The sequence below is a fragment of the Haplochromis burtoni genome, unplaced genomic scaffold (genome assembly GCF_018398535.1).
Source record: "Haplochromis burtoni strain Fernald_Lab_line unplaced genomic scaffold, NCSU_Asbu1 Contig_457, whole genome shotgun sequence".
NCBI lineage: Eukaryota > Metazoa > Chordata > Actinopteri > Cichliformes > Cichlidae > Haplochromis > Haplochromis burtoni.
Window position 1 is genome coordinate 359,902 of NW_024582818.1, and position 20,201 is coordinate 380,102.

At 40.9% G+C, this 20,201-nt stretch overlaps 1 protein-coding gene across 1 annotated transcript; it reads right to left on the reverse strand.

Moving 5' to 3' along the window:
- Positions 1 to 561: 561 nt before the first annotated feature.
- On the reverse strand, positions 562 to 18,564 carry slc22a7a (solute carrier family 22 member 7a). The gene is made up of 10 exons (XM_005945686.3): positions 18,099 to 18,564; positions 13,182 to 13,285; positions 8,506 to 8,660; positions 6,412 to 6,580; positions 6,203 to 6,326; positions 5,065 to 5,174; positions 4,762 to 4,976; positions 4,511 to 4,619; positions 4,160 to 4,366; positions 562 to 1,884 (listed from the first exon to the last, which is right to left on the reverse strand). The coding sequence occupies exons 1-10, from the start codon at positions 18,456 to 18,458 to the stop codon at positions 1,803 to 1,805; spliced, it is 1,635 nt and encodes a 544-aa protein (XP_005945748.1). The 5' UTR covers positions 18,459 to 18,564; the 3' UTR covers positions 562 to 1,802.
- Positions 18,565 to 20,201: the final 1,637 nt, after the last annotated feature.

The following is a 20,201-nucleotide window of genomic DNA, read 5'->3' on the forward strand; positions in this document are numbered from 1 at the left end:
ACAGGAAAGCTGTGAGGCCTGCAGATGGTTTGCGCATGCAGATTGTGGATAAACTCTAACCCTTTAGCAGACTAAGGGGAGACAAGGGTTTTTCTTTTTGGCTACGTTCACACTGCATGCTCAATTCCGATTTTTTGATCAAATCCAATTTTTTTGCTTGTTCACACTACAGATAAAATGCGACAGCAAACGCGCTCTAGTGTGAACCCTTAAAGCGCCCGCATGCGCAAAAGAAGACGTCACACACAACGCGCTCTGTTTAGACCCAGAGCAACAGTATTGTTTGACTAATGGCCTTAATATAAAGACTTGTTTCGGACTTTACATTTCCCAATTTTGCTTTAAGTTATAAAGTTATTTTCTTATTTACATTTGGCCTAATAATGATCCTTATTGCTGTTTTAGAGAGGAGCGGTGCTTCAAAGGATAGTTGCAGATTTCTGTCAGAATCTGCAGATTAAACAGTACAAATAAAATGTTCACGTTTCTCCAACATTGTCTTCCCAACAGTTTCACTGGATGGCCAGGAAGCCTTCACGGTGTCTTCTTGGGTGCTTATACATTTTATGTTTTATATAAAAATCAAGATATGGACCTGTGTGTCGGTGCTCATGAACAACTGCTCTTTATTGCTCACAGGATATCCAGCACAAACATGATTTATAGAATATGATACGACTTTAAACAGACTATAAAGTGTTTAACTTGTTTTTAACCTGTTTTAGCAAGCTCATGGTCTGAATGCTTTCTTGTGCCAACAATATCTGCTTTGCCAAAAACATTAACAACAGGAGTCTACAGACAGTCTCATTCAACATAATAATTACATTTACTTTGATTAGATTTTTGATCAGAAAACAGTCAACTGTTAGCAAAATCACATATAGATAAACTGTTTTAGCACTGATTATCACTTTAAAAGGTTGGATGTTAAACTCTTTTACCCTCTCTCTGATGTAATTAGAGGTAAGCTCATTACATCTTCAATTTCTTTCAATCCCACCTCTCCCAACAGTAGAAACTATTGGTGGAATGTCATATGTGGTAGATCACTATTGATGAAACACTACTAGAAAAGATTCAGATCCAGTTTTTTGTTTGTTTGTTTTTGAATTAATTATACCCATTCTGTGAAAATAAAAGAGTCTGTTTGAAAGAGAGTGCCTCAGAGTTTGTTGATATTTCTAGCCTGTGTGTATCCGTTCTAAAGAGCACCTCTTCCATATACGGTAATGGAGTGCAGACAATAAAAAAACATATACACTCAGGAAAATAAGAGGAGACGCACCAGGTGGAACACACAGCTGTAACTAGAAACATGATGAGAAAGGGGAAGTAAACACAACAAGAGTCATAGAAAGCCACAGTTACTGGGGGAAAAAAAACAGGAAGATGCGACTGAACGAGAAACAAGGGTTAACTTAACATAGAGGACCAGACAGGGGAACATGGAAAGCAAAAGACAAGTGCAGATGAGACTGTGGTACCAGGGAACACAGAACAAACCAGGAAAGACAACCTCAAACAAGTGTTTGTTATTAACATTAGGCACATTGAAAGCTGAGTATGAGTAGCGGTTGGTTGACAGTTTTGAAATTAGACTTCAAGGCTTGAAACAATAAAATGACAAATGATGCTTCATGCTATATTGTACTGAACAGTCCTAACTGAAACAATATGAGGTCAAAATGAAGATCAGAACAGAATAGTCACTAGTCTGTAAACTCCCAATAGTGAGCAATAATTCATGTGTTAATGAACCAGAACCATCAAAAAGAAAGTCTTCTCTGGCCAGCAGCTGATCAGTCTTCTTTCGAGGCTGCTGCCTCTGCACAGTTTACCAGCTCAATCTCTGCATCTTCCTTTGCATCGTCCTGCATGTGTCTACATAGAAAAGAAAAACAGATAAAAACAGTCATTTTTTTCTCTCATTTGTTAAGAGTAAAATAAAGCATCAGTAATTTAAGACAGCAACATTGACATGACTTTTCCATGTTTTACTTTTCTTAACAAAATCCAGTACTTGTCAAGAACTTGTCAAAAGGGACAAAATATAATAAAAGGGCACCAAGTTCAGTTCCTTGGAATTGTCATTCTGAATGCCTATTGTACGGGTTCAGATATTGAGGGAGAGTACAAAAACAATAATGGTCCAGAAGAGCTTCGATCAAACAATGATTTTAATGAACACACGCGTGGGGAGATGAACACTGCCCGGAGACAGCATCGATCTCCGCCCAATAATACACAAACGGTTGTTTTATACCATCAGGGTTTGGTTTATGACGCCCCCTCATGCGTCAAACAGATACAATTCACATACAATAATATTGATGACTTTCGACATATATGGAAAGAGCCTTCACTCCGTCTCGAGGCCAGGTGCCGACTCTCACTTATCTCCTGCAGCATACTTTTGCAGCTACAGGCATTTGCAAACTGTTATTCGAACTCCTAGCCTAAACATGAGCCCAACTGTTGTCTGTGTGTGTATGTCAACCTGCAACGCACTCAGCCTCACCCCGCATAACCTTTTCCCAGACAGAAGCTCTCAGTGGTATGTGTAATAATCTTAACTAAAAGTATGTGTGATCTATTGAATAAATGTTTTACCAAAATGCCCCTACGCAAGGCTTAATAAAAGAATGTAAAATATGAGTTGGGTAAGCGTGTTCTTTCCATAGCTCAACATCCCTTACACCATGCATTGTCTGATCATAACGCCAAACAAAGTTCACGACCTTCAACTACCTGACTGAGCTTCAAATCTTTAAATAAACACAGAAATGCAAAGTGTATATAAAATGATTACAACTACACCCGTAATGAAAAGGTTAGTACGTGATTATGATAACACCAGTAATACAAATTATAACATAATGCCAACAGCTTCAATCAATGTTTTTGATGAGAATAAGAATTAATGCAATTGTTAATGATAATGGTTATGAATAGTAGCAGTAAAATATTTCCCTGATCTCCACACTATCAACCTTATTGCTGATCGATTCCACTTGCACTTGTATTACAATCAACTGATTTCAGTTTGTGTGCCAGAGGAGGAAAATAGTGGCACAGTCTGCAAGGTGGATATTCTGACCCCACTCTGATTTCTTTTGCATAAAGAACAAGAGTGCTGCTGCTCTAGGACAGCTTCCACTCTTTGCAAGCGCTTGCACAGAGAGCATACTAACACTAAGCTAGACAAGAACCCAAAGTGATGATAAAGCTGAGTGACCCCATCCCAGAAGCCAGACCCTGAACTTCAACAGGGAACAATCTGATGAGCAGTCAGGCTGCAGCCTCTGTTTTTAATTGTTCATGTTTCTAAAGTAGGATAACTGTTGTGATTGCTTTGAATCCCCCCCCTCTCTCTCTCTGGTATTCATCTTTGCTTATTGCTGTCGGCTTTGTGTTTGTACCTAAATACTAGAAAGCTTGTGTGTCTCATTGGGATTCGACTTCACGTTGGCTTGTGTGAGACTGTAGCATAGAGGTTTATATTGTTTAAATGGTAATTATGAGACAAATCTTTTCAGGTCATTTTACAGAGAAATGTGAAAGTAATGTAACAAGTATATAACCAATTAAGTAATTAAGTGACATCTGCTTAGCGAAGATGGTGACTTTGAAAGCGGAGCCAATAAGAACCCAATGAGAATCGATAAGGAGTTGGATTCCTAAGTGATATCGATAACAGAAACAAAGTGCTAATTTCTTATCTTATTCCCATCCCTACTGAATATCTTGACAGTGAGGCAGGTTTGGTCTGTTTGTTGGTATGTGTTCACAGTTTATGTCTATGGTGAGCTATTCCTGCCCTGCACTGGGGCAGGGATAGCTCAGTAGGTAGAGTGGTGGCCCCATGATCGGAAGGTTGGGGGTTCAACTCCACTGAACGGCTACCCTGAGGTACCCCTGAGCAAGGTACCGTCCCTACACACTGCTCCCCAGGCGCTGCATTGGTGGCTGCCCACTGCTTCACTGGGTGAATGGGTTAAATGCAGAGGAACTATTTCCCTATGGGGACTAACACATTACATTACATAGCAATAAAGTACTTCCAGGATACAGATACTTTGAGATTAAATTTAACTTATGACTCATGTTTGAATGTTACTCTCTGATTTGCTTTTTTGCTGTCTTGTCTATACCGTACCTTCCCTCTTCAACATCAACAATGTTTTCAGGCAGACGGACATTGAGTGTCTCGGGGAGCAGGAAGACCAAGCTGCCGCTGATAATTCCAGTGCCAGCAAAGATCAGAGGGGGCAGAAGATGCCAGACATCATTCAGCAGCATGATCAGTGGAGCCAGGGAACTCCCAATCCGACAGATACACGAGGTGTAACCTATACCACATTGCCTGCCCAACAACACAACCAGGAACTATGGTTTTAATGCTGCATCACAAAGTACATTTACTGCATAAAATTTGTAACTAAAAGAGCATTATTTCTGCGCACTTGATGTTAAATGGTGATGCTTCAGAACCCTCAAGGGGTTATACCTGAGGACAGTTGGGTAGAGTTCAGCCGAATAAAGGAATGCGGTGGTGAAAGCTGCCTCAGAGAAACCTTTTGCCACAACAGCAATGCATGTACGAAGCACAGAGAACTCTGAGCAAGAAACAGATCAAAGATGTGTAAGGTATCAGAAACCTTGGAGTGGATTTATGAAGCTAACTAAAACTAACTAAATAAAGAAAGGTCTGCAAGTCTCATTTACTTTAAGTGTAAATAGGGCGGGAAGTTATTTAACCTAGAGGAATGAATGTGTTTATTCCAATCAGAGATCCTGTTATGATTAGAAACCACGCCTGGCCATTTCGTCGACCAATCCAGTCCAAGATGAAGAAGGCGAAGACTTTGGCAGGAACTTCAATGGCACCATAGATGAAATGAGTGAGGTAGATATTGACTCCAAAACCTGAGATCTTGAAACTAATCCCATAGTACAGGAAAGCAACAGCAAACCTGGAGGTTCAGCAACACAAAATGAAAACACACAAATACATGAAATGACAACAGTAGCAAGTAGTGCTTTCGAAGAATAACTTGATACCAGAAGAATCCAGAGACAAGTGTGATCTTCCTCAGCTTAGGTGTTTTGACCAAATCCAGATAGGAGTGGTTCTTCTCAGCCACCTCAGAAACTGTCACCTTCACCAGAACCTGCAGTACGGGAAAGTAAAAATATGTATTTTAAAAAGTGCAGTCAGCTGCTCACTTATTTCCCAAAGGGTCACCACAGTAGATGGATTGATATGTTTGAATTGGCACAGATTTGATGCCAGATACCCCTTGGATGAAACACTCAGCTTGTGACCTTCTGGTGCTGAGCGTATCTATTCTTGTTCTTGAATTAGAGATCTTTTGCAAGAAAAGCAAATCCATTAACTATTGAATTCAATTCAATTTTCTTTTAATTCAGGTTTATTTGGCTTGCCTTGAGGCACCTGCTGATGTGATTTGACACCATTTTATTAAAATTAATTGAATAACAACAATAGTAATTGCAATATTAATTGAGCTACTCTTTAAAGTTTTTGGACCATTTCAAGTTGCTATGCATCAATACAACTGTTAATAATATGTATGATAAAATCCATAGTACATATGCAAAATTGCCAAAAAAATAAACCTGGTACAATAAACCAAAAAAGTTTTTTTGTTTTGTTTGGTTTTTTTGTTTTTTTCGTCTGGACTTGCTTCACCTGCACCGTCGCCGCTTCCCTAACGGCTGGCAACGTGGATTGTCTCATGACTGCTACTGGCTCTGCTGTCAGCCTCCAGAACTGCTCTGCCGCCAGCGCTGGCTCCACAGTTGGCCTCCTGAACTATTTTTCCATGCAGTCAGCCTCCTAAACTGTTTTGGCCTGAAATCCTGTGCTGTCAACGTCCAGGATGGCCCCTTGAACTGCTCTGTTTTGCACTCGTGCCGTCAAACCTCCAGGTGAGCCCTCTGAACTGTTTCTGGAGTTCCAGTGCCTTTTGTGAACTTTTTGTTTTGGACAATTGTTTTGGACAGGTGTAAAGCTTGATTGTAGGTTAAAAATGGTTTGGGGGGATTGAAAGCTTGATTAACAGACATCAACATCCTGATGCTTTTTCCAGTGTAAAAGCAATTGTATTTGAAATGCTACTCTAAACCTTATATAGCTGTAGATGTTAATTTTGCACACAAGTAACATTAGCTTCACCTCACTATCCAGTTTGGATATGTATTCATTCTTCCCATTGACTTTAGCACACTGAATCAGATACTTCTTGGCTTCCTCTACTCTCCCATTAGCCAGCAACCACCGGGCTGATTCAGGAAGCCACCTGAAGTGAGGCAGAAGAAACTGGATTTTAAAAACACACAGACAATAACATGTTTTCTGTTAGTATTGAAATGGAAACTCCTTACCACCAGGGAATGATGGCAGTAATGCAGGGCACTGTCACTGCTAAAGTCAAATGCCTCCAGTCTCGTATAAAGTAGGCCAGCAGGGCCAGAAACATGTTCCCAACACTCCAAGATAAACTCATAACAGTACCAGCAAAGGTACGGTGCTTTATATCTGTCCATTCAATACCTGAGGAGGAAGTAAAAGAAAGTGTCTGAGGTCATGTTTCAACATGAATATCTCAAAAACTATTAAAGATAAAAGCCTGAAATTTTGCTTGTCTTTGTTACATCAAATAATGTCTCACTAATGAATAGTTAAAATATTTTAAAAAAGAAAATAATCTAGCAATCCTGCAAAGTCCCACGTTTGATCACACACTAATAAAAAAAACTTAACATTGCAAAAGACAAATACTGACAATGTCTGAAAAATATATAGTTATACTTTGCAGAAATGCAAGAGAAAATGTAGAATATGTTTTTAAAACAAAATTCTGCATAACACAATTTAAGTAAATGCTGTTTTCATTCCACCCTCATGCTGGATTCAGAATATTAATAAAAATATAAATAGACCAATTTAAATTTAAAAAAATCAGAAGTTTACACATAGTACTGTACATTGTAGATACTCACTGGAGACATCAAATATATGAAGCAAATAAAAACTTGATGAATAACTCTAGATATCTCTTATATTTTAGATTCCTGAAAGTAGCTATCCTTTGCTTTGTTGACAGCGCTGCAAACCCTTGGCCTTCTCTCAGTGAGCTTCATGATGTAGTCACCTGAAAATGATTTCACTTCACAGGTGTGCCTTCTCAGTGTTCATTAGTGGAACTTCTTGCCTTCTTAATGGGGCTAGGATCATCATTATCAGTGAATATGTTTTTTAACAGGACAATGACCTCAAACACACCTGCAGACTGTATAACGGCTTCTTGACCAAGAAGGAGAGTGATAGAGTGCTGCGCCAGGCAGCCTGGCCTCCACAGTCATCTGGCCTTAACCCAATGGAGATGTTTTGGGATGAGATGGACCAGAGAGTAAAGGCAAATGAGTTAACAAGTGCTCAGTATCTCTGGGAACTCCTGTGCAAAGCAGTAATCAAAGCAAAGGATGGCTATTTTAAAGAATCAAAATATGTTTTGAGTTATTTCACACTTTTTTGTTTACGACATTCCAAATGTGTTCATTTGTTGTTTTGATGCCTTCAGTGAGAATCTACAATGTAAATAATGATGAAAATGAAGTAAAAACATTAAATGAGATGGTGTGGGTAAACACATTTAATTATTTTTCTACATTTTTGCAGGCGCTGTGGGAGTTTTACAATGCCCATGTCATGTCCGCTCGCTGCTTTCGCAGAATCGCGTTCGGAACAGGTTGTAGTCACTGGGTGCGAAGTCCAGACTATAGGGTGGGTAGGCGGGCGATGAACTTCCAACAGAAGTCTTGTGACATGTGGACGCGCGGTGTTATGGAGAATGCTTACGCACAGTGCGCGCAGTGCGGGCATTGCACAACTGTGTTTTTAGACCGAAAGGGGATATTGTTGGTGACTTTCTGCCTGTTGGGATCACAAGAAATGCTGACAGGTACTGTGAAACACTGGAAAAAACTCAGAAGGGCATTTCAGAACTAGAAAAGAGGAATGGTGAGCAAGGGCATATATATCACATCTTTCTGGCTGACAAACCTGTGAATTACACAGTATGCCAGAGCTACTCCCAACCTAACGTGGACTTTGTAGGTCTCCGACTAAAAGCAGGCTAATATTGCTCTCATCACTCACCCACCAGTGCCAAAAGACACCTTCTGCATAATAGAACACAAAAAGCATTTGCAGACTGCCGTTACATTTCTCTCTCTTTAGACCACTAACGATCAAATCAATGCATAATGATGAAACATATTTTTGAAGGAAAGAAAGAGTTCAGATGATATGATTTAAAAAGTTATATTTTTATGAAGAATAATATCCAATAAACAAAAGACATTGCACAACACTTCACAGCAGGTTTTACACTGATTAAAGGGGTACTGTAGAAATGTATTTAAGTGAAATTTAAGTGAATGGACATTAGACTTTGTGTTTCATAAATTTCTTACCGAGGACCACACCAATGATTGACATCCCACTGAGGGCTGCACCACAGACTGCTCTGGAGATTGCAAACATAGTGTAGGAAGTGGAGAAGGCAGAAGTGGCTCCTAATGTCGTGGAGGCAATGAAAGCCACCAGAATCATTGACTTACGACCAAACCTGCAACATACAAATTTTAGCAATGAGTTTCAACTGTATTAGATGAGCTAGAACTGCAGGATAATTTCTGGGTTTTTTTACATTCCAAGGACATTTTCGTTTTTTTGCATTAAAGGTCATGTAATGAGATTAAACACATTAGCATGGCACTAAATGGACCTTACAGTTGCAGCAATGCGGCTTATAATGTCACTTGTTAGGCGTGTCTTCTGTAGATCAAGAAATTACTTAATTAGTTGAAAAAAATAAATAGACCATGAAATATGACAAATGCTTATGTGACTCTGTAGAAAATGAATGGACAGATGGATGAATGGATGGAGTCCCTATGATATCAGCCAGATTTTACTGATTGTGTGGCACCAAAAATGATTCTAAAAATTAACCGCATCACACGAAATATGAGCTCTGTGTGTGTGTGTTTGTCTCATGTGACATGTTGAATAATCCCAAAATGTTAGTTACCTAATAAGTCCATGTCAGTGATTACAAAAACAGTCTCCACATGACTTTTTTTTACTTAAGTACAATCTGGACCTACCCCCAAGCCCCTCCACATCTCCCTTCCACTTCCTAACATAAGCAGACATGCTTGTTTTTCTTATCAGTACAGTAGCAGCTGACTTTGTCTGAACAAAGGCTGGTTGTAATAATGAGTCACAGGACAACAATGACGTAGTGCAATGCCTGGCTTAGATGAAGAAATATCTGTGTCAATCTAATTGTTATAAAGCCATAATTTTAACTAAACTAATTACAGCTGAATTAAATGGTCTGGGAAGGCATATCCATAGAGGGACACATAGACCTCTACCGGTTAGGCAAAGGCAACCTGACTGCCATTAGATATCAGGATGAAATCATTGTTAGACCCTATACTGGTACAGTGGATCCTAGGTTCCTCCTAGTGTATGACAATGGCCGAATGTGGTAAGAGTATACAGTTCCTAGAGGAACTGATACCACTCTCCGCCACACTCGCCTGATGTAAATCCAACAGAACACCTCTGGAATATTATGTTTCAGTCCTTCCAATGCTGCCAGGTTGCACCTCAGACTGTCTTAGGAGTGCAGTGATGCCCTGGTCCAGGTCTGGGCGATGATCCTGCATGACATCATCTGTCATCTCATGAGGAACATGCACCATGCATGCATACTTGTACTACTGAGTACTATTTTGCATTGCTGCAAAATAAATTTGGTAAAATGGAATAGTCCGCTGCATCATTTTTTTCACTTTGATTTTTGGGATATCTTTGAATTCAGCTGTATGTAGGTTGATCATTTTCATTCCCATTAAACATTGGGGCATGCTTTCATTCCCAACATATTACCCAGTCCATATCTGTTTAGATATCGAACACATTTTTTTCCCAAATGAAATCTGCCCCATTCATTTTTTGAGCAGTGTAGTACTTTTTCACTGTCTGTGGCACAGTTCACTATATCTGATTCAGCAGCTCCGTATTTTATTACCTTGTTAAGTATAAACCTTTTTGAATATGGTTGCTCAATTTATTATAGTAGTAGTATGAATCTTCCTACTATTTGGACATTTTTAAAACTGTGGCAGGGAACCCATTCAGTTGTTTACACTCAAGAATAGCTCTTGGCTCTGCATCACTCAGAACTTCTCTACATGGAAAGACCACTATATTTCACAAAGGTAAAAGAAGGACTTCAGGCTGCAGAGCTTAAGTGAAGGGTCGGGAGCAGAAGAGACGATAAACCATTTGTTATTATGTGAAATGTTTCAGTTTTAAGTTTTATTTGTCATATATGGATAACATCACTACCATGCCTACTATTATACCGTGACAAGTACCATGACAAACAGTACTGTGTCTACTGTCTGCCCCAGGTGAACCAGGGTTAGGTGGACCAGGGCTTGCATGCAGCCCAGGTATAGAGTAGGTCTCTACCGGAGAAGGAAGGTGTTGGTGCTCAGCAGCTGGCTGGGCTGGGGAAGCCTCATGGAACCTTCTCCTTGGGGTTGGAATTAGTTGACTTCCTGCCGCGTGCCAGCTGCGCTGCCAAGTGATCTTCTGACTGGGTTACAGCAATCTCGAGGGCCTCGCGGCCAGGAGGGCGGGGTTGGTCTGCTATCACCAGCTGGCCATCCACTCAACAAACCTTTCTCGTACTACCACGTCCAGCAGTCACACTTCTCCTGGTGTGGGGCCTGGCTGCACCCACCTGCCTGCAACATCATGCAGCCCCTAGCGAGGGGCATGTCTCCCGGGAGGGCGGGTAGAAACACACGCCCTCTCACATCATCTATAACTGACTGAGACAGGACTCTTCCAGACACTAAACCAAGGCACAATGTACATTTCAAATTCCTTTAATTTTAAATATGTTTATATTGTCTATCCTGTAAAATAGTCAGATGTCTATTCATATTAATGTACAGAATTCACCTGCTTGCTGCTACTACTGCACATTCACCCAATGTATATACTATATATATATATAATGTTCTTCCTCTACCCCCCAATTTTTGCACATGTCGAGGAGCGTGTCAGGCTACATTTCACTGTGTGTTATACTTGTATAACTATGCATGTGACAAATAAAGAACCTTGAACTATGAACCCTGTCTGATCCTCCGGGAAGCAGCGGCGATGGCCCTCCGGGGAGAGATCCAGTCAGCCCAAGATTGCCTGCCAAATATCTTCAAATGAGGCCCTAACCATGACAGGGAGGCTAAGAGCAGCTACCTGGACCTCCCCCAACAGCAGTGTCAAGGCCCATTCCTTGCTCAGTTATGGGCACACCTCTCACTTTGGTTTAGAAAATCTCAACTAAAGCCTCTGAATCGTTGCTTTCCTCTATTTGGTGGAGCACCACTGGCAGGAGCCAGAGTGACCAAAAAGGTTTGATGAAACCTGCAGTTTCTTTAGCTGTTCACTATGCACAGCCACCTGCTCCTGGTGCATCACCGCCAAATCTTCCACCATCTGCATTTCAGCTGCCCTCTTCAGCTCGCACGCACTACACAGCTTTCTCCTCTGGGCATTGTCAGCTACTGAAATAGGGAACCCAACCCCTCCCCTGTAGCTGAGCCACAAAACACCCCACCACACTGCCTCTGGGACCTCTCCCCAGGTAATGCTTGAATCCTCCCCCTCATCCCAAGTCTTTGCTTCCTCCCTCTGTCAGTGGGATTAAAGAGGTCCTCAAAGTGTTCCTTCCACCGCCTTCCACAGTATCCTCAGTTGAAGTCAGCGACACTCCACTCGCACTGTACACATTGTTGGTAGAGCAACTCTTTAACCTTCTGAGCTGTGTTCCGCTTGGCCTGCTGGTGCCTATCAGCTGCCTCTGAAGTCCTACAGGCTAACCAAGCCTGATACGACTGGTTCTTCTGCCTGATTGCTCCCTGCACCACAATAACATTACCTTAATTTTATTGCACAAAAGGATGAGAGGGCGATGATAAAGTGGAGACTACTCCAGGACAGAAATAACTGCCTTACACTGTTAACACAACTTCGGCTCTTCACAAGCACCTGCACAGACAGCATGCTAACGCCAAGAATCCAGAGTGATGTTAAAGCTGAGTAAATGCTGAGCCCAGCCCAGCACTGTGATAAAGTGAGCCGTCATTTGCCATGAAGCCGCTGCTGAACTTAAACAGGTAACAAACTGATGAGCAGTCAGGCTACAGCCTCTGTTTTTACATGTTCATGTGTCCAAAGTAGAAACACTGTGGTGATTGCTTTGAAGTGTCTTTGTGCTGGTGTTCATCTTTCGTTGGGCTGTCGGCTTTGTGTTCATACCTAAATACAAAGAGAAAGATGTGTGTTGGGATTTGTGTTGATGTGTGGGGCTGTAGCTTGTTGTTTTTTATTGTTAAATAGTATTTATGAGACATTGTGTTGCAGATCATTTTACAGAGAAACATGAAAGCAACTTAACAAGTAGTATAACGTATGTCTGGGTGTAATGTACGGCATTACTTTTAAGAATTTTTTTTTAACATGCATAATAACATTTTTACTTTACTTATCAATAAGGGAATCAATAAAGAATTGAATCGATAAGTGATATCGATAATGGAATCAGAATCGCTAAGTTCTCATCCCTACCAACCACCTTGTGGCCATAGCTCAGTGCAGAAGCCCCAGCAATAGAAGTGCTGATCATGGCCGACCGAGGCCTCAGCCGGGCATTCCCAGTGCACCCTCACTATACATTTGGGTGCGCCAGGTTTTGGTTAGCACCCTTCCCCACCACCTGATCGAACTCACCAATAGGCGGTGGTCAGTTGACAGCTCAGCCCCTCTCTTCACTGGACTGTCTACAACATACTGCTACAGATCTGATGATACGCTTTGAAACCACCGACTGGGATATATTCTAAATTTTTGCTTGTTGTTTGTATGTTATTTACATTGCTTTTCTTAAAGCATGTTGATACTTCTTTCTCAGACATAGACTGTATAAATTCACCTGCAGTTTGGACAGGGCCAGATGATCCTGAGGGTTTAAAATAACAATGAATACTGAAGAACTCACTTGTCAGAAAGCTGTCCAAACATAATGGCTCCACATGTGACCCCAAGAAAGAAATAAGTAGCCAGAGCTTGATTCAGGTGTTTGTTGTCACACACCAGATCCCACTGCAGAGATACAACATACAACAGGCAGTTAACAAGCAGATAAAAAACTGAGGTTGTGATCACAGAATGACAGGTTAAGTACCTTTGATTATGGCAGCAATGACACCAAGAGAATTACATTTATCTGTCAAGAGTCTATATTCATTTCTGTTTCTTCAGTAGTACACTGTTGTAAATTACTTTTTTTTTTTTTTTTGCTCAAACAATTATTTGCGTATATAACATTAGAGGTAATTCCTTAGCCTCTCCTGGAAATTTATTTAGCACTTCCTCACATCTGATCAAATTCCTGCCACAAGCACAAGGCTGACAACTTGGAAAAATGAAAAAAAAAAAAAAGTTTTTCAAATAATTCATTATGGTGGGGCGTGGTCTGTGGTGCCCGCATCCTTAATCACGTCCGCCGAGTTAAAACACAGGGACTCAGGTGTTGGTGTGTGCTGTGGTGTGATGTGAGCTAAATAAATGGCTCATGAGTACGATCTGTGGTCCCACGGTGCCTTAATTCTACCACACTGGTGCCGAAACCCAGGAGGTGACACGGTGGGTCCTTACCGCAGCCAGGGAAGGGAGGAGCTGGCCCAGATGCTGGCTGAAATGGCGGCCACAGTCGTCGGAGGCACACCACAGACAGGAAGAGCTACGGGACCAGGCTGGGCGCCACCTGGGGCGAATTGCGGAGCTGGCGACGCTGCTCCAGGCGTGGTCGACACCACTGCTGCCAACCTGGTGGTGGGGAAGCGGTGGAGGAGCTGTGTGGGGAACCTCGGCAGCCGGAGGCGGGGGACGAGGCGCGCGGGGGTCCGGCCCGATGGCTCCCCGGCCACGATTGGGCAATGGGGGTATGTGGTGGGGCGTGGTCTGCAGTGCTGTGCAGGGAGGGCGGACGCATCCTTAATCACGCCTTGCCGAGCTAAAACACGGGGACTTAGGGGTTGGTGTGTGTTATGGTGTGATGTGAGCTAAATAAATGGCTCATAAGTACAATCTGTGGTCCCGCCATGCCTTAATTCCATCACATTCATATAGCTTGATAGATAGATATACTGGTAACACTACACGCCTTTAGAACTTCAGACTCGGGGTTCTCCTGGCCAGGGCATCTGTATACCATAAGGGTCCCTAGGCTAAACCACCCATGCTAACCAAGCCTACCTCAGATATGCGTAAGAGACAGATAATTGAAGCCACTGGCTTGATCGTCACTCGGATTAACAAGGTCTGCGTCAGTTGTTGAGGAACCAGGAAACACTGATGAGAAGTCGACTATTGGAACAAGAAGCCTTAAAATGGGCAAGACATGACAACAGGGCACTGTTGGAGTACTACTACTCATAAAACCCCAGTGGAAGCGTTTACATGAAGAAGATGTGGGACCTATGGAATCTTCAATATCCAGCATTTAGAGGGACTGCGAAACAACTAGTAGCTCAGTGTTAAAAAATTTCAATAGAACTGCTATCACAGCTGGAGATCAATGAGGTACAACACAAATGCTATGGCAAGGGGGAACCAAGATGTCAGGTCAGATACCCATCCGAGATTAGGTACCAAGCCCCAAGAATGACAGAAGGAGCGTTGAGTGCGACATCCAAGAAAGAGTCTCTAATATGAGAAGGTGAACAGCACCAGGCACCAACATTATTCATGCCTACTGGCTGAAGAAGCTGCCTGCTCTCTATGAGCGTCTGGCAGCACAAATCAACCTGCTGGTAGTCAATGAGAGACACCCAGAATGGTCAACTGAAGGCCGAACAGTGCTGATCCCCAAGAATCCCCAGAAGGGACCGATCCTATCCAACTAGCAGCCAAAGAAATAATAAGGGATAATAAGCTGGCCAAAGGAGAAGAGCCACTGATATCAAGACAATGAAGCACCTGACCATGCATGGAGGGTTTCACTGCAAGTCCAGCACCCTGAGACTGTACGCTAAGCAGAAGGAGGGCAAGGACTGGTGAGTGTCAGAACCATTGTCCAGGAGGAGACAACAAGCATCCATGAGTCCCTGAGAAAATCCAGCACATAACAGCAGGGGGCAAGATGCTTACAGACAGGGAACACCATTACCAAATGGCCAGCATAGTACACAGAAACATCTGTGCTGAGAAGGCCTGGAGTCCCTAGATCAAAATCGGACACGCTCCTTGGGGTGGTTGACAGTGACCGAGCCAAGATCCTGTGGGAATTCCAGTTACAGACTGACAAACTGGTGATGGCTAACCAACCAGACAGACTAGTGGTGGATAGACAGAGGTAGACTGCCATTGTGATAGATGTAGCTATACCAAGCAATAGCAACATCAAGAGCAAGGAACACGAGAAGTTGGAGAAGTACCAAGGGCTGAGAGAAGAACTTGAGAGGATGTGGAAGGTGAAGGTAACAGTGGTCCCAGTGGTAATCAGAGCACTCAGTACAGTGACCCCCAAGCAAGGCGAGTGTAACCAGCAGATCCCAGGAACAACAACTGGGATATCTGTCCAGAAGAGCGCAATCCTAAGAACAGCAAAGATGCTGTGCAGGACCCTCAAGCTCCTAGGCCTCTGGTACAAGACCTGAGCTTGGAGCATAGACCGTCCAAAGGGGCGAGAGGGGAACTTTATATATATTCTGTTCTAAATTAGTATTTTTCATCTCACAGTCTTAAGTACTAATCAAGGTTCAGGTCCAATCACAGTACAGAAACAACTCTTCCTAAAATCATCAATAACCTAAAGATCAACAGTGAGAGTTTCACTTTTAGGTCTGTTTGATCTTACAGCTGCTGTTAACAACTGCTGATCATAAAATTATATTTCAAAGGCTCCAAGACTCAGTTGGTTTGGGGGTCAGGTTCTTTATTGGCTTTCATCTTATCTAAATACAGAAGTGTTTGTTTCAGTTTTACATTACAAAATTTAGTCAGCTCCTCAAGGTCAGGCATTGGTCCATTAATCCCCTTTTTTCCCCCGTCTGTCTTTTTATGTCATAAAAATAGATGTGTGGCAGTGGTAGAGAGTGGCCCAAATTCAAAACTCAGCATAGATAATGAAAGTCAAAACAACTGGCAGCTGGCAGCAACAAAAATGATAATAATAAAAAAAAACAACAAGAGGCAAAACAGACTGATAGAACACACCATGAGAGAGGATGCAACATTTTTACACCATGACACCAAGACAAGTTCCTCATTTGTGTACAAATGTTAGTTGCAATGATGATGTTAACTGCTGGATGTCTTGAAACATTTTAGAACTGAATATTGACAAGACAGAAATATTTGTTGCATTCAAAATGCAACACAGATAATCCTTAATGGTATGTTTAAATTTGATATCACCGCAGAGTTTAAGTCACTTCATTGCCTCTCAGTACAATATAGAATTACTTTTAAAATCCTGTTAGTGACTGACTTGCACACTTTTTACAGTTTATTCAGACGTCTCAGGTCATGAGGTGCAGATCTCCAGAATTAGGTTTCCAAAATCAGATTTAAGTGTGCTGAAGGTGCCTTAAGCTATTGTGGTCCTGTTCTTTTGGAACAAGCTGCCTGCAGGCATGAGCTCAGTTACAACTGTGCACATATTCAGAAACAGACTCAAAATGTTTTTTATTGAACCAGGCTTACACTTCATACGTGCTGTTGATTTGCTTTGGGGTTTTTTGTTTTGTTTTTCTGCTTCCATTGCATTAAGGCACTGTAAACCTACAGAGGTTTTATGTTTTTGTCTTCTATGTTGAGTACATTGAACTTACATGTAATGAAATGTGTTAAGTAAATAAAATAGGCATTGCCATTGCTAAATGGGCCTACTTGACACTGGCTAAGGAAACCCAAGGGTGAACCTGGGTTCCTATTAGCTTGAAGTAAATAGGAAGTCAGCAGTGGCTCATAAAAACCACTCATTACATCTCTGAAAACCAGCAGAAGAAAAACTACAGATATTAGCTTAAGCAGAAGTATAGATATTCTTCACTTAAGTAGAAAACGGAGATACTCTCAGCTTCTTTACTCAAGTAAAAGCATGAAAGTACAGTATAATAGTATAAAAGTGTAAGCATAAATAGGAAGTAGTGGTTATTTCTACCAGCTAAATTAATGTCATGCCATATTAATTTTCAGTTCAATTCAATTAAATGTCATTTATATGGCCCCGAATCACAACAACAGTTGCCACAAGGCAATTTATATTGTTAGGTAAAAACCCTACACTAGTACAAAGAAAAGCTATATATATATGTGTGTGTGTGTGTATATATTCATTTATATATTTATTTGTAGCAGAGATAAACATTTATTGTTCCCTATATTGTAGACAGGTGATTTTGCCTCCACACCTAAATACAAATAAATAGAAATGTTAACAGTTTAGTATAGTGCTATGAATGATGCATAAATTCACTATCTGAGACACTATACGTTCAGTTTGAATTGATGCCCAGGAGGGGCACAGTGGTGCAAAATAATCAATGTTTCCTTTCAAATGTGTTAATCTAACAATAATAAGACTGGATCATTACTGGTTCTATTCAGACATCATTAATTTGATTTTAGTGAGATTTGGTCAATCATAACCAACAGCTATTGTGTTATCAGTAATGTTTTGTCTCTCTTTGTTGATTAAGTTTGAATGGAAACAGACTCTGGATAAATCAGTAACTTTGTTCTATGAATGCTCAGTAATATAATGCAGTGAGTTGTTATGAAGTGCAGCGTGTAGAGAAAAAAATCAATGTTTTCCTTCTTATTAGTAGAAGTTTTTCTTAGTAGAGATTTTCTTGTGCTAATCATTTGCGATAAAATACTCTAACAGAGCTTAGATTTTCATCCTTACCTCTGTGGCAGTTGTAGAAAGAAACTGTGACTGGTCGTAGACCCATCCATGTGGACAAGGTGCAGACTGGTTTCCTTGGCTGATGTTAAAGGCTGGAAGGGGACTGTAAATCCTGCAAGAGCTAAAGGAGCCATCGTCCTGGCGGGGAATCCTAAGGGAAAGCACCTCAGAGTCCCAGCTGTCCTTCTCATTTTCTTGTGTATTCTGAAGGGAACAGTGGTGAGATGGTATGACTGAGATGAAGTTGTGCAGGAGAAAGTGGAGTGGAAGGATGGCACGGGGAAGACACAAGATAAGCAGGACCAGGAACTGGAACTTGGAGAACCCACCAACATTATCCAAGATCTCCTCAAACCTCATGATGGTGAGACAGAAGGGCTGAGGGTTTGTGTCTCCAGAGTTCTCAAATCAATGTGTTATTCTTTGCTTTCCATCTAATGCCGTGTCTCTCTCTCGTGTGGTGATGAAGCACAGAGAGAGCTTTTTTAAGAGTGTGTGTGTGTGTGTGTGTGTGTGTGTGTGTGTGTGTGTGTGTGTGTGTGTGATGTCACATGTAAAATCATTCACTGTTGCAGGGAGAAGAAGCAAGTCTTGCTATTGGAAAAAATGAAAAAAACTTTGTTAACATTAGAATATATTTAAATTAGGTTCATGTGAAGTTATATTTAGGTTAAGGATAATGCACACTTAGGGGCCAAGTTTATGTTCATGTATGTTGTATGTTTAGCTTATTGTAAGTTTAGGTAAAGATTAGTTTCTGTTTTATGTGATGTCAGAGTCAAAGTTAGAATAAGATGGCTCTGATTTTCTCTGCATTGAATAAATGTTACTGCATATTACTGCAAGAATAAATGAATCACACTGATCTGAGCCCTATACCATGACGCAAGTTCAACATATCCAGTTCACTTACCCAAACATTGGCAATCAGGATAAGCAGTCACATGAAGCTGGTTATCAACACAGTAAGTTAACCCAGAGTTTCCCCAGCGTGTTCACATCAAATGGCTGGCATTGGGTGCATCTGACCAATCACAAAGGAACCTTTCACAGATCATATGACTCTTCTTCCACAGCAAAGTTTTCCTTATTAGTGACAGCTAATGCATCAAATGGTACCAAAATTCTCTAAACATCATAGAAATATGCCAGTCAAATGCAACACTGTTGAAAAGAAAAACTAATTAAAATGCCATAGAAAATTCTTTAGTTGATCTGGTGATTTAGTGCATGCAATAAGCATTTTAATTCCATTTAATAGTTTTATCACTGAGTGTGACGGTTCCACATTTTACGTAAACAAGTCAACTAAGGCATTTGTTTGATCACTTAGATATAAAAAGCTTGATTTATATAAATATATTATGTTTATAGTTATAAAATGATTCATTTTTGTTGGTTGTATCTGAATCAAGTAAAATTCAGATCAGATCGATGTGTGTTCACCCAATGAGAAGTGATTACTTTCAGCACTGTGATTCTTTCATTACTAACTAACTCCACACCCTGGAAAAAAATTAAATTCAAAGCAAGCAGGAAAGTTGGATAGCTGGTAAACTAACACATCTTCTGAGCTACCAGTTGTGGAACTACTTTTTTACATCCTTAATAGCAAGGGTAAATAGGTCTCAGAAGGCAGTGAGTCCTATAATTTCAGTCTTAACATTTCTGCCACACTGAGACAATCTTTACACATACCTACACAATGAAAAAACTACTAGAAAATATTGGAACATGTCTGGTTAGTTGCAGATATATGCATGTTTTGTTGAAAACTGTAGTAGGCAGAACGTGCATGGTTAATCTCTTCTTCCTAACTTTTCTATGTAAAAAGTATTAGAGAAAAAAACAGGACCTTCTAATTAAGTTGTTATTTGTAATAGTTTGCATAGTAGTGTTTTTTTTTTTGGGGGGGGGGGGGAGTGCATTTAATCTGGAGTCAGCACATTAGTCTTGCTGTAGGTATTGTATGTTGTATGTTTTCCCTTTTCTGACTGGTTAACATCATTAAACAACTGCATCAAGGTTGAAATTAGTGTTTCTTGTTTTTTTTTACAGTAGAATTTGTTTTAATATTCTTGTCCTTACCAGGAGTACATAACA

Excerpts from the sequence above, each read along its gene's own strand:
- slc22a7a (XM_005945686.3), bottom strand. The coding sequence starts at position 18,458 with ATGAGGTTTGAGGAGATCTTGGATAATGTTGGTGGGTTCTCCAAGTTC. Across the intron at positions 4,620-4,761 it reads AAACACATTCATTCCTCTAG|AGTTCTCTGTGCTTCGTACA; the intron begins GTTAAATAACTT and ends TTTCTTGCTCAG. Across the intron at positions 4,367-4,510 it reads CTCTACCCAACTGTCCTCAG|GCAATGTGGTATAGGTTACA; the intron begins GTATAACCCCTT and ends GTTGTTGGGCAG.